This window comes from Tigriopus californicus, chromosome 1 (genome assembly GCF_007210705.1).
Source record: "Tigriopus californicus strain San Diego chromosome 1, Tcal_SD_v2.1, whole genome shotgun sequence".
Classification (NCBI taxonomy): Eukaryota; Metazoa; Arthropoda; class Copepoda; order Harpacticoida; family Harpacticidae; genus Tigriopus; species Tigriopus californicus.
Genome location: NC_081440.1, coordinates 12,501,865 through 12,515,039, shown reverse-complemented (window position 1 = coordinate 12,515,039; position 13,175 = coordinate 12,501,865). Strand labels below are relative to the sequence as shown.

At 44.2% G+C, this 13,175-nt stretch overlaps 2 protein-coding genes across 3 annotated transcripts; both read left to right on the top strand.

Annotated features, from left to right (window-relative positions):
• Positions 1-1,001: 1,001 nt before the first annotated feature.
• Positions 1,002-6,454, top strand: LOC131877529 (solute carrier family 35 member G1-like). Of its 2 annotated transcripts, XM_059223232.1 has the most exons (6): positions 1,002-1,355; positions 2,100-2,270; positions 2,335-4,043; positions 4,367-5,086; positions 5,153-5,427; positions 6,216-6,454. In XM_059223232.1, the coding sequence occupies exons 3-6, from the start codon at positions 3,774-3,776 to the stop codon at positions 6,421-6,423; spliced, it is 1,473 nt and encodes a 490-aa protein (XP_059079215.1). In that variant the 5' UTR covers positions 1,002-1,355; positions 2,100-2,270; positions 2,335-3,773; the 3' UTR covers positions 6,424-6,454. The 2 variants fall into 2 exon arrangements, with proteins under 2 accessions (XP_059079215.1, XP_059079209.1); XM_059223226.1 differs by lacking the exons at positions 4,367-5,086; positions 5,153-5,427; positions 6,216-6,454 and having other exon boundaries at positions 1,012-1,355; positions 2,335-3,751.
• A 1,652-nt stretch (positions 6,455-8,106) lies between these two features.
• On the top strand, positions 8,107-12,045 carry LOC131877502 (serine/arginine repetitive matrix protein 2-like). Its single transcript, XM_059223191.1, has 3 exons — positions 8,107-8,628; positions 9,198-10,676; positions 10,756-12,045. The coding sequence occupies exons 1-3, from the start codon at positions 8,249-8,251 to the stop codon at positions 11,459-11,461; spliced, it is 2,565 nt and encodes an 854-aa protein (XP_059079174.1). The 5' UTR covers positions 8,107-8,248; the 3' UTR covers positions 11,462-12,045.
• Positions 12,046-13,175: the final 1,130 nt, after the last annotated feature.

Below are 13,175 nucleotides of genomic sequence, written 5' to 3'. Positions count from 1 at the left end.
ACATGTAAATGCAATTGAAATTCGTGTTTTTTGTGACAGAAATCAGCCGTGACCTGGCCATCCATATGTATTCTCGAGTTATTAATGCTGTATTTTAATGCTACGATCGAGACCTACATTTTTTCAGCTGACGTTACTCACACTTTTGACCTGGGGATAATTCTTATAAAGATTTTTTCCACATGAGTGCATTTCTGAGCTTCGTTGGTCGGTATAATGTGGGACCCTCGGGAAAATCAAAAAAGGTTCACACTTTGTTGCATCCTTGGTAAATGAATCGGTTTTACCGATTCATAGATAAACCATTGGCCAAAACTGGGAGCCTCAAGCCTTGTTTCTCAAATTTGATTTTTTCAATATGGTCACGCTGTTCGTTCTTGGATCAGGTTTTTCTAATGTAGTGATGTAAACAAGTTTCATAATTAACTTCGAGTCCGGGAATATTTTTTTTTTGGTTTGTCAGGCATGGAATTTTATTTGATTCTCACCTCGAAAATTATAACCTTTCATTTTAATAGTACTGGGGATTACATTCCCTTTAGCGGTTAGAAAAGCCCGTGAAAAAACAAACCAAAAAAAAAGAATAGAAATAAAGAGAAGCTTGACAATCTCTTGATCAGTTTTACGGATGTGTTGAATATCTGACCAAAGGAGAGCAGAAAATGACAATTTATTCGGCATGACAATCAAACGAAAGCTTGGAGAGCAAGTAACTCGAGAAAGATGAACAGGTTTCAATTGATGAACTGATCATTTTAACAAACTTGAAAACGTATTTCGTTGGAATCACTCTTGCAAAATAATCCCAGAAATGCGATATACCAAGCAATGAGAATAGTGTTCAACAGACAAACCAAGTTGAGCCAGATATAAGTCTATTCCTTCTTCGACTACCCAAATCGAAAATCGAAAGGTTTAGACATCTTAGTAAACCAGCTCGAACTTTTTGAGTCATCCACAAGATCCTTCCTAACTTTACTTGTTCCTGTCGTACGTGAAAAGTAGTTCGTTTCTCAGGAGTTGACCAATTCACTTCAGCTTGCACTGCCTTGCAGATCATCCAGTTGGTGGCTGCGAGAGGGCAGAGTCAGTTAATTTACATCGACGTCAGTTTGATGTATTTTTAAGCCCGCTGGGTGTGTCTACTAGTCATCTCGGTATTGTGTCCGATCATCATCATCATCATCATCATGAAGAATAGATCCGATGCACTTTTGCCCTTGCAATTGGACGAATTCCTTATCCCGATTTTAAGCGGGGATCCGCGTAGCGATTTGATCGAATTCTTCCAGAAAGCTTTTACCCTCACCGTTTTGGATCCACGCCCTTTCGCCACGCCTTTAGAGTCCCCCTGGGTAATGATAGGGATTGATATGAGACATCTGGACCACTTTTGAAGTGGCTGAAAAATAGACCAATCCAGGCACCAGCATGATCTTTGAAGACTGTAATCCTCTTCACTTTGTTCTTATCAATTTGTCGGAAACATTCTCGTTTTCAAAGTTAAGTTCGACCTTCCAAAATTAGGAAGTTAAATCTATGTTTAATCTGGCGGTACTTGAGGCCAGTGGTGGGTATCGGATTTGAACGTGTGAACGTTGTTCATCGTGAATTCGTTCTGTCAAGAGTGACTCGATAAATCCTTGGACCTGCTGATCATCAATACTTGTTAATCAGTGATCGAATGCATTTCAAGAAGAGTATCAACGAATGTTGTTCAATTGGCACCAAAAAAAATGACACAGTCGAAGTGTAACAAAGGCATAGGTCGTATATTTCAAGTCAAAGCTAATGGCTGGAAGGATTTTTGATCTTCATTTAGGAGCAATGACATGGGAAAACCATACCAAAATTCTCCGCCTCAAGCCAGAAAACTGTTATAAAACTGTTAAATTGTGACCAACCAAGAAATGAATTCACGCTTAACGGACCCAAAATGTGACTAAAGTTTGTTTGTCCATTGAACTAAAATATGGGGACCAACCCCGTTGATTATTAACAAGAAAAAAATTGACTTATTTCTTCCACGACTCCATGTTCTGAGCATGCCCAGATATGATACCTCTGTCAAATATTGGATCCATTGTGTGTTATTTCAGGAACGCGTGGAACACTTGAGGTTCTTATGCCAAGGTCACGGCTTGAGCGACGAAGGTTGGCAGACGTTATTACGAAAAGGCGTTCGATCCGTGACTCATCTCGTTCTTTTGGCCCGGGCCTCTTCTATCAAATCTGGGTTTTCAGTGGATGACCGGATAGCTTTAACTAAGGTGGAGTAATTTAAGGTGATGCTATAGTACCATGATCACTCAATCTTTGACGTGATTAATCTAGATTCAAGCATTACTGGAGGAGAAACAGCCACTGGAACCCCTTCATAGTTTCAAGCGATATTGGGCCCATTTGAAGGAGTTGCCCAAGAATCGACCTCATCAAGTGCCCTGGATGGATTTAGCGTCAGTCAAGAATGGGAAGAAAAGACTACCAATCGATAACAGCAACGGTAGACTTGGAACCAAGCCCTTAGCACACAGCGAAAAACTCGTCTCCCCCATGCTATCCACGACTTTGGAATTTCCTCAGAGGCGGAAGTCTAAGGGACCAGACAGCCTACATGTTGACGCGCCCAATTTTGTGCCTAAACCAAAACCAAAACCGATGGTGCCCCCACCGCCCCCAAGGTATCCCTTCAAGAGGAATGGGTACAACGTGCCCTTAGTGTGTCGTCGGTGTGAGGAAAAGTTTTGCTCCAATGGAATAGCCTATGAGTATTGCCAGGTTTGTTGGCATACCTATAAGGCTCGATCTTCATACTGCCAAAATGCCTTGCACGGATGTGCGTTCACGGGAACAATGGGCCAACTCGAGAAACATTTGGCTCATTGCCGTTATCAACCGTCCTATTGTCCGTTTTTTGGCTGTCATTTCTCTTGTCCTTCTCTAATTGAGCTCAAGCATCATTTAGAGCGTTCTCACTGGTACAACCGGGAGATGCTGACCCTCACGGAGGTCATTCCGGCCAATCCAAATGTGAGCCGTGAAGCGAAACTAGTTCTCCAGATTCCTGGTCGAGCCCTTCTTCGTAGAGATGAGGAGACGCTCCTTCCGTCCTATTGGTTGGACCCTCCGGAATTTATCTTCGACAATCTGATCTTTTATGTAGTCTTGTGTTGCCGCAATGCTCAATCTTATTCCGAGAATAACTACAACACGAAGCGGTACTTTTTTTGGATTTACACCTTGTCTAATGTGGAGACTGCCAATCAGTATCACTTTGAGATTTCAATTTTAAACTCGTCTCGGCAGCCCTTCTGGAGTAGAGGGATGTGTCAATCGGTTCGACGGCCTTTTGGTGAGATCATGAGGCGATTCCAGAGATCTTTTCACGAAATTGTGGCCTTACCTCAAGCTCAGCTCAAGAATGCCGTCAACCAAGAGGGCCTCATCAATTGCCAACTGAAGATCTACAAATTTTGACTGAATTCTTTACTACGCCAACTTTCGGGTTTGTAGTAGTGCGATGATCCTACTGTCAAGGACATGATTCAAAGATGTTATCTTCAATCTATTGTAATTGATAATTACACGTTTTCTAGTACCTTAAGTCCATCTTTGTCAATCATAGAGAATATTTCTGAAATACATATTCAACACATGTCGTGCAGAAGATATATCTGAACACTTGGAACGACTTGGAAAAACATTTGAATACCTGAAATTGGAGATGTTCTCACAAGAACCTCTTTGCAGACCTCATTCTCTTGAGTGTCGGCATGAGTGAACGAGAGGATCTCGGTGTTACTGAAGATCGGGAACAGAGCTTGGAGAAACTCCGAGAATCGCTTCTCAGCCAATTTATGAGAATGTTCTTTGAAGAGACCAATGTAGAAAAATCGGAAGGGGCCAAGCGGAAAATCCCGTCGTACGAAAAGAAGTTGCCGATCGCCAAAGGCTTCAACGCCATTCTTGAGTCGGTGAAGGGGCGAAGTCACGAAGGCTACACGAAATTGGATCAGCAAGAGCCTCCTCGAGATCGACGTCAGGTAAAATAAGAACAACGAAAAAAATTGGTCATTTTAGTTCCAAACTCATGTATTTTTAGAGGTGATCGGAACAGAACACAATGAAACAGCTTCTGTGGGTTCAATAGTGTTAGATAAGGGTTATTTATTTAGAGTACATTTTCCATGCTACTAGATTAAGTCTTCCAAACCTTGTTTATTGAGAAAAACAGACTAAGACTCTAACTGTAACATGTTTACAAACGCATTCGGATTCGATGACTTTCTTTACATTTTACACCTTTCATGTGGGAATCTGAATCAAAGCCGATCTCCGCTCTCTTCAAATCAAACATTTCTCCTAGATAATCTTGGATCCTCATGCCCCACTTACCTGGGCCTCCAAGACTCATTTTGTTCAACGACCTAATAACACGAAAGATGTACTGGATTCCTTGAACGGCGACTTTGAAGGCGATATTGTGGAGAGAAGAATTTCCATTCGCAATCGCAAAGATCCGGACGATTATCAGGATGGATCGCAGAAAGCCCTAGATTACATTGCAACGGATGATGAAAGCGATCTCAAGAAGCGCCATGATCCAACCAAATGTGACTCTCACATGAAGTTTGTTGGCATTTTCTTGGCCGCTATCTCTGGGTTATTTTTCACCTTATGCTCGGTGACGGTCAAACTTTTGCCTCGAATCGACCCCTCCGAGGTGCTTTTATTTCGAGCCATTGTGCAATTATTCGTTATCGTACCCATAATGATATGTGCCAAGGCCAACCCCTTAGGTCCCAAGGGATTGCGGGTGGTCGTTTATATCCAAGGGATCATTGGTTGCTTGACCGTGAACTGCATCTTCATCGGGTTCGCACGTTTACCCGTTGGAGATGCGGCCACAATCATCTTTTGCTCCCCGATTTTCGTCATGGTTTTCAGCCATGTCATTCTCCGAGAGCATTGTGGGCTTTACCGCGTTTTGGTGATTAGCATTCTCATGATGGGCGTGGTGTTGATAGCGAAACCTCCATTTCTCATGAAAATGATCTTCCAAAACGACAACACGGCTCTGACACAAGTAGGAGGAAATCATTATTGATCAATGAACGAATGACCTTGAAATACCACATGGGTTTTGTTTTAGTTCCAGTCCAATGATTATGACGCCCTGGGTTATGGTGCCGCCTTCTTTGGGACTTTGCTCACCGCCTCCAATTTCGTGTGCATGAGAAAGCTCCGCGAAGTCCATTTTTCTGTCCTTATTTTCGCCTTCTCAATCATGTCCGGAATCTTGAGTTCCGCGGTTGTGGCCCTGACTGCCGAATTTAACGTACCTCGTACCTCCGAGGAATGGACCTTCGCCGTTTTGGTCGGGGTCTTTGGGGTTCTTGGGCAATCATTATTAGCTATTGCCTTAAAGTAAGTTGGTCTTGACAGAATCATTAAGCTGAAAACCACGTCCACCCCAATTTTTGGTTTTCTGTTTTAAAGATTTTGCTTGACGAAATCATTTCCTTTGTGGGAAAGTGATCACTATTTATATTGATTGGATTAAGAAAATGGTGTAAGGATAAAAAAAAAAAAAAAAAGGCCAAAACTATGTTTCTTCGGTGCCTAAAGTAATGATTGGGCCACCTCAAAACATTGAACTCTGGCCTTCATCGCGGAATTCACCTCTGACATCCGGCACGTTGCTGGCGCCGACAAGGTCTTGCTTTTTGTTACGTTGTAAATAATTCCACATTTCATTGCTAATGGTACTTTTCTTAGATACAAATTGAAACATTTTTGACTATTGTTAATCTTTACGTTTGCCAACTTCAATTCCTCTGCTTCTCATCGTTTTTATTCTTTCATCCTTACTTTTTCCGAGCACTTTGATTGCTCGATAATGGAACTCTTTGTACAACCTTTCAAGATCATAAAAATGAACAAAATATAAAGTGTAGCATAAAATCGTTTTCGCCCTTCTGGAATGCTTAAGACCGGTCAGCTTGAAAATGTGTTGCTCTCATTTAATGATTCTATCACATAGAAACCTTGCAAAGTATGTCTACCCTTTTTGAAAATTGAGCAGCTTTTTGCTCCTAGTGGTTGCCATTTCGGATTCATTCTCGTGTGCATTTTCACTTGCATGTGTTGCCGGTTGCGTGCAATTTGATATGCATTTCTGCCAAAATTGATTGCATTTTTATGAATATTTTTAGGTACGAATCCGCCGGTGTCGTCTCGGTGACCAGGAGCATGGATATTGCTGTGGCGTACCTTATTCAAATTTCCTACTTTGGCGATATCCCCATTTGGACGAGCATTCTTGGTGCTCTTATCGTCATTCTGGCCGTGTTCACCATGGCGATGGAAGAAGGCGTTCTCATTCTACTTAGTCAGCATTGTGGAGGACCAGGCTGGTGCTGACCTATGATACTTAAACCCTTTAAATAAATCGCCCAATAACAGTTTTTCTACCGGATTTTTTTCAAACCATTCGAACATTATCAACTAATGCAGTACATTTGAGGGCGGTCTTGACCTGTCAGACATATTCTGTAAGAAAAACGAGAGAACAAATGAACTTTACCTATCATAAGTAATGACTAGGACCGGCCAAAATTTGCATCTTGCCAATTCTGCAAAATACTTGCATGTCACGGATTTTCTGCATATTGGTTGCATTTGCAAATTTTGCAATTTTATTTCAAATTTAATATTTCAACTGAAACATATCAAGATATTTGTATCTTTTTAGATGAAAGTGCAAAATAGGTTGCAGATATGATATCAACCGTCTACATTTATATTCTGTTCAACAATCTTAAACAGCTTAGCTCAGTGTAAACCAAATAATGGGATGAGTGAAGAAATGTCAAAGGGTGGAATCAGTGAAATACAGTTTCGCTTGCGTAAATTTCTGCTTTTTTTAAATATGAGACATTCGAAGTTCGCCTATTAAATCATTTTGCATATTTTTACAAATTCAAGTGATTTTTGTGCAAATTTGATATCGATCATCAATAGCCACATTTATCTGCAAGTTTTGGTCGGGCCTAGGAATGACCACATGAGTTCTTGGTTTCCCCACTACATCTCTGGATTAGGGACCAATTGCTCGATACATGCAACAGCTTGTTTGATCACAGCCAACTCAAAGACCAGTTCCGAAAAAATGCCCAATCAAATTGAAGTGTTTGTACAACCCCCTAGTACAACCTAAACATGGGCACAAGTTTGGAATGTGGATAGATGTACCTAGAGGAGCCAGGTCATTGTCCTTCGCTACCAGCCAACCCTCCCCCTCCACCTCAGCCAGCCATGAGTAAACAAATATGTATGACTACCTCGCTTCTATAAAGGAAAAGTGAAACATGTGATCTATTGGGTTCTTAACATGAAGAAGACATACACTTTGACGCAGTCGTTTGTTTGATGATTAAGCCGAGATTTACAATGAGGAGTCATAGCGGGGGAAAGTCTCCCGTATGCGTAGACATGAATCTGCAATAATCAGGCCCTGGTCTTTTTTCATTCACATTCCAATCGTTGATGAGCAAAATTGCAAGTCCATATGTTAAGAAACCATTCAAATCATCTTGTTTAGAAATTGAGCCTATTATGCCCTAAGGGGAAATGCGGTATGTAATTCAGGAAGCAGTTTTGCCTATCAATCCCCAGTCCATAATTCCATCCAGTCATAGCATGCCAACCCAGCTCCAATCCTACACCTGAACATATGCCGGCTATTAACTACCCTCTAAGTGAACATGAGGATGCGTTGGCTTCCCAAGGTAATGCAAGTCATCGATCGAGCCCCAGACTCCATGTACGAAGTTCGGGGTCAAGCATTTGGCTTCGGGGGTTGACATTGTTCCCTGGGCTTTGGGCGAGCTTGGGCCGGTCGGAAAATGGATTGGGCGGCCAGGGTGACGGTAGGGCCTTATTCCTCCGGTCCAGTCTTTGGTTGTCACAAACCCACGCCCACCCCAGCCATTCATCTATCTTCGATCAGTTCATACCATGACAAGCCAAGGATGGAATGGCTCCCCCTCCCTCCCATTAACCTAACACGCCCACTCGGCCTCGGCCCTCCGTCACCCTGAGGCCAGCCAACTCCAAGGTTTGCTAAAAAGAAGAACAGACGTTTGGCCAACAGCGAGCGAAGATCCATGTCCATCTAAGACAGGCCATTGATTTCTTGTGGAGAATGTGTGTCTCTGAGATCTGAAGGCGGAGCGTTGGATTGATCATGTCAGGGGTGCGTCGGGTGCCGCCTCCACCCCCGCCCGGGTTCGGGGATGAGGAATACTACCGTCTCTACGGTCGACCCGAGGACTATCACCGCTATCGAGCCAAGGTGGAGAGTCATCTCCAGCATCAAGCCACTGGCTCCCATCAGGCGGAGGATGGAGTGGCTCGGCCCCGGACTGCGGGACGCACCCGACGCTCCAAGTCCGTGTCTTTGGAGCCCGGGGAAGAGCTGGAAGAGGAGGAGGAAGAGGAGGAGGACAGTTTGGGCGATGAGACCGAATTGAGCGAGTTCGAAGGCGAACCCGAGCATGAGATTCGAATCCGGACGCCTCCACCCAGAGATCTGAGATATCATCCCAGGATCAGTCGACGACGAGGGTGAGAATAAGAAAGGGAAAAGAAGGCCTAGAAACCGACTGGGTGAGAAGGGTCGAGCCAATAGGAATGGAGGACAGAACCCGAGGAGGAGGGTCCTGGATAGATTTCCTTGCCTTCTCGAAAACTTAGTGGATGATGGATCTCTTGGAATTTGCCAATCTGGTCATCCGATTAGAATGCCATAACATGCAGATTGACGAAGTAAGGAAGTAGCTAAGGGTGTAAGATTTTCAAGTGAAGTGGGCCCTCATCCAATTCAGGATACAAATTTCGAACCTGGAGGTTGAATAGTAAGGAGAAACATCAGTGGGGTTGGGGTAGGGTAGAGGAGAATGTGCCAAAGACACTTGCACTCAAGTTAAGCTTGAATTCTGTTCTTATGTCATACTTTTGATTTCTGGCTTGAAGTTATAAATTAAAAGAGGTGAAATTCTCCTGACCTGCCAAAGACAATGAGTTCCATTCACAGCCAATGTATTATATGTAATGAGTAAATTTTAGCCAAGGACCGAGCGAGGAAGGCATGTTGGTTTGAAGCCCATCGGTTCTATGTTCTATTCTACTTTCAGGTATCCGGTGGATTCGCTGGAGGATGAACAGTATTACCCGTATGAAGAGAGGCGACGCCATTTGCATTCGAATGAAGAGGTGTTTCACCATGTGACTCCCAGTGGGAGACGACGATATCCCCCTCCGCCGCCCGAGGAATTTCTCCGAGGTGAAAAAGCGATTGGGCGCTCTCGGATCCGAGAGCGATCGCGATCGCGATCCCCGCTGGGTCTCGAAGAAGACCAGGATGAAATGTCTTCTTTGGAAGAGGCGGAATTATCACCCCCCGTCCACCGGAAAGGCAGTCGCAAGGCTTTTGAAAACTTTCGGGTGACCATCCCGAATACTAGAGGTAAAAAAAGCCAGGGTCCCGGTGGGCGGGGTGAGGAGGATCCATCAGAAGGGAGTCTGAGTCTATCCGAAGAGGGCGAGGAAGATGTCGAGCAACCCGTGGAGAAAAGTCGCCGATCGACGCCTCCGCCCATCCCGTTGCCCAAAGTAAAGTCGGCCAAGGAACGCTTAGGGAAACGGGTCACCCCACCTATTACCACGACCATAAGTGTTTCGTCGGATGATGACACGCCACCTCCGCCTAAGAGCCGACGTCGACAGAGCCCGCCTAAGTCAACCTCGCGTCGGCGACCCATGACCCCATCATCGCCTGACCGATCCAAATCACGATCCCGGGGACGGCGAGAAAGAAGACGATCCTTCACACCTCCCAACAGTAATGGTAGGAGTGGCAAAAAGAAGAAACGCAAGAAACGGAATAGAAATCGGGGCGGAAACAGCTCGAACTTGTCCCAACGAATGGAGGACACCAACAAAGAGAACGAGATCATGCTCAAGAAATTAGCTCGAAAACGCCGTGGTGGGCCACCCACCTCTGAATCTAGTCGTGTTAAAAACTTGGCCAAGATGGCCGGTATTAAAATTCCCAGCAAGAAGCTAATCGACGCGTCACGAGACCAGAAACGACCTCGAAAGAGATCCATTTCACCCAACCCGCGGAATCTAACTCCCAAGCCCGGGTTTGGATCAAAGCTGCGATCCGATAGAATCACTCAAGACCGACAAAGACCTCGTGGACCGAGGTCAGAATCTCAGGATCAGATCAAAGACAAAGGGAGAAAAAAGGCCGGGGGAAGCCGATCTCCCAAACGGTGGAAACACGACAAGTTTACGGAGGCCAGTCCCATTCGAGAAAAGGAGTATTCCAAAGAGGAGGATGAAGCCACGTTTGGCTCTCATTGGAGTCGGATTCGAAGTGAAAGGAGCAAAGAGCGCGATCGGGATGGGAATCTCAGGCGAACCCGAAGTCGAAGTCGAGGGAAGTCAGCTGGATCGAAAAAGAGAAAACTAGGTCGAAAACGACGATCCAGAAGGTCCAGATCATATTCGTCTAGTTCGGACTCGTCAAGAAGTTCTTCAGGATCATCGAGGTCCTCCCATAGGAGACGAGGACGACGAAGTAGCCACAGACGTCGAAAAAGATCTTAGTAAGTAGACAACATTCGTCCCATTAGTTTGTGAAATCTATCAATTCATATGATTTAATCTTTATCTCTCTTGGGACAGCTCCTCCTATTCTCGCAGCTCTTCTCGGAGTTCCTCGAGTTCCTCAAGCCGAAGTTCCTCCAGTCGCTCATCTCGTTCACGAAGCGTTTCTCCCATCCCACACCCACGCCGAGCTCGAAAGGCCAATAACGTGTCACTGGCCGCTGCATCGCTTGCACCGCCTCCAGCTCCACCCCAAGCTTCCACCTCAACTGCAGCCTCTTCTTCGAAAGATGGGGTCAACATGCAAACCTCGGGCAAGCTCCTGCAAGACACGAATCTGGTCAATGGAGTGGTGGTCAAGTACTGTGAGCCTCCCGACGCCAGAAAGCCTCGAACCAAATGGAGGCTCTATGTGTTTAAGGGCAATGAGGAGCTGCCCATCCTCTATATTCATCGACAATCTTGCTACCTAATGGGACGAGATCGGAAGGTGGCTGATGTGCCTTTGGATCATCCTTCGTGCTCTAAACAACATGCTGTGCTTCAATACCGATTGCTCGATTTCCGTCGCCCAGATGGATCCACTGGGCGGCGAGTAACGCCATATGTGATGGATCTGAATTCGGCCAATGGCACGTTCTTGAACAACCAGAAGATTGAGAGCCAAAAGTTCGTCCAAGTGCTCGAAAAGGATGTTCTGAAGTTCGGATTCAGCTCAAGAGAGTACGTTCTTCTGCATGATCAAAGCAAAGACGCTGAGGGAGACGATCCAGGTGTGGAGTAGACCCAATGATTGAGATGTCTTTGAGTGATACTCGAGGGAGTGGAAAGGTTCCTTGATATTATGATATGAGATGCTTAGTCAAAAGGGATTCCACCGGGAGGAGCCTTGACGAACTCATACTTTGTCATTCAGTATTCCTAGATCTTAACAAAAAGGTCAAAATGACTCTGTTTTGGACCGAACGAGATCCAATTGCTGTACATTCGCTCTGTTTGTCACAAATTGTTGTTTCTTTTTGTTATCAAAACGCCACGTTCATCATAACCACTCTTGTGTCTTAGCCATTAGTAATTCCACGGGGTTTTCCTCATAGTACATCGATTCGAAATTCAGTCTGCTGGGTTGAACTTGGAGAAGAAAATAACTGTGGCCATCGTGGGAAAGAAAACAAAACTGATTTTTTTTTCATGAGACCCCCCTCCCCCCACCCCCCGGGAACATGCTCTTCTTCTTTTTACTCCCTTATCCATTGCCAGAGCTGTATGGATATCCGATTGATGCGAATCAATGAATTATTTTAACTCTTAATTTGAGTGTGTATGAAGGCGTGTCCGACGAACATAAATAAATATTCAAAAAGAACACCTCTTCAAGTCTGTTTATTTTCTGATCAAAACATTTGAAAACGTTGTCAAATATTATAGGAGTTAGTCTTGTGCTTGCTCCAACAGTTTCTAAGCTATTCATGAGGGAAATCAAGGGACAGTTTTCCTTAAAATTTGAGAGAAGATGGTTTGCCTACACGATTATGGCATCTTTTCAAATTCATGATTAAGGATTTTTTAAAGAATTCCGTTCATGAAATCGGATAGTTTGACACCGTTAATTTCTGTCCCGAATAAAAAATTTCACTGCCATTTACATGTAATTCTTAGTTTCTTGTAGGGTTAGGCTCTTGGAGCAACAATATGTAAAAGAATATATTCATGGCCCATGAAATTGCCATTTGAAACATATTTTGCCAACAGACGTCAGTTTGCCCCAGTAACTTAAATATCTGAACTAATTTTTTGAGGACTTCCTTACCGCTATTGGGATTGGAATACCCAGTAATTCAAGACGAAAAATGTATCGATTTTACTTAACATTTATTTTCACATATTATTTGATCGACCAACGAATCATATAGACTTGGCAGATCTGTCTAGCCCTTGAATACAGGGTTGATCAGGAATTTAAATCAAAAGCTCGTCCAAGTCTGACTTAAATCCTGATACTGTATCAGCACCTATCGTACGTTTTCCCGAGGCCTACGAATATTAGAGGGCAGCAAATTGATCAATGAAGGGGCCTTAGAAAGAAGAGAGTCGAACTTCATTGTTTTAACTAGCCTGGATTCTCGAGGGCTTGAAGGTGCTCTCAAAACGCCCATTAAGCCTCTACGGTCACTACAATTGACCCTAAATCCTGGGTTGGGACAAAGCTCATGGATGCTTTTGAAAACGCACAGTATCGGATACCTTTCATACCTCCTCTGAATACTGAACAAAACCAACGTTTCTAACCTCTCCCAGTGCGAGAGCTCTCTCATATCCTCAATGTTCCTAGTAAAACATCTTTGGACCTGCTCGAGCTTTTGCAAACCTGCTGAACTAATTGGAGCCCAAATGGGTGAAGCATATTCAAGATGTGGCTGGACAATCGAATTGTACAGAGTTAGCATCGTGATGCTATCTCTGGACTTAAACATGCGGTATATCCAACCACACATTTG

Bases quoted from the DNA above. Each gene is read 5' to 3' on its own strand.
- LOC131877529 (XM_059223226.1), top strand. From the start codon at position 1,191: ATGAAGAATAGATCCGATGCACTTTTGCCCTTGCAATTGGACGAATTC. The intron at 1,356-2,099 runs GTAATGATAGGG...GTGTTATTTCAG, and splicing joins CGCCTTTAGAGTCCCCCTGG to GAACGCGTGGAACACTTGAG. The intron at 2,271-2,334 runs GTGGAGTAATTT...TGATTAATCTAG, and splicing joins ACCGGATAGCTTTAACTAAG to ATTCAAGCATTACTGGAGGA.
- LOC131877502 (XM_059223191.1), top strand. From the start codon at position 8,249: ATGTCAGGGGTGCGTCGGGTGCCGCCTCCACCCCCGCCCGGGTTCGGG. The intron at 8,629-9,197 runs GTGAGAATAAGA...TTCTACTTTCAG, and splicing joins AGGATCAGTCGACGACGAGG to GTATCCGGTGGATTCGCTGG. The intron at 10,677-10,755 runs GTAAGTAGACAA...CTCTTGGGACAG, and splicing joins AGACGTCGAAAAAGATCTTA to CTCCTCCTATTCTCGCAGCT.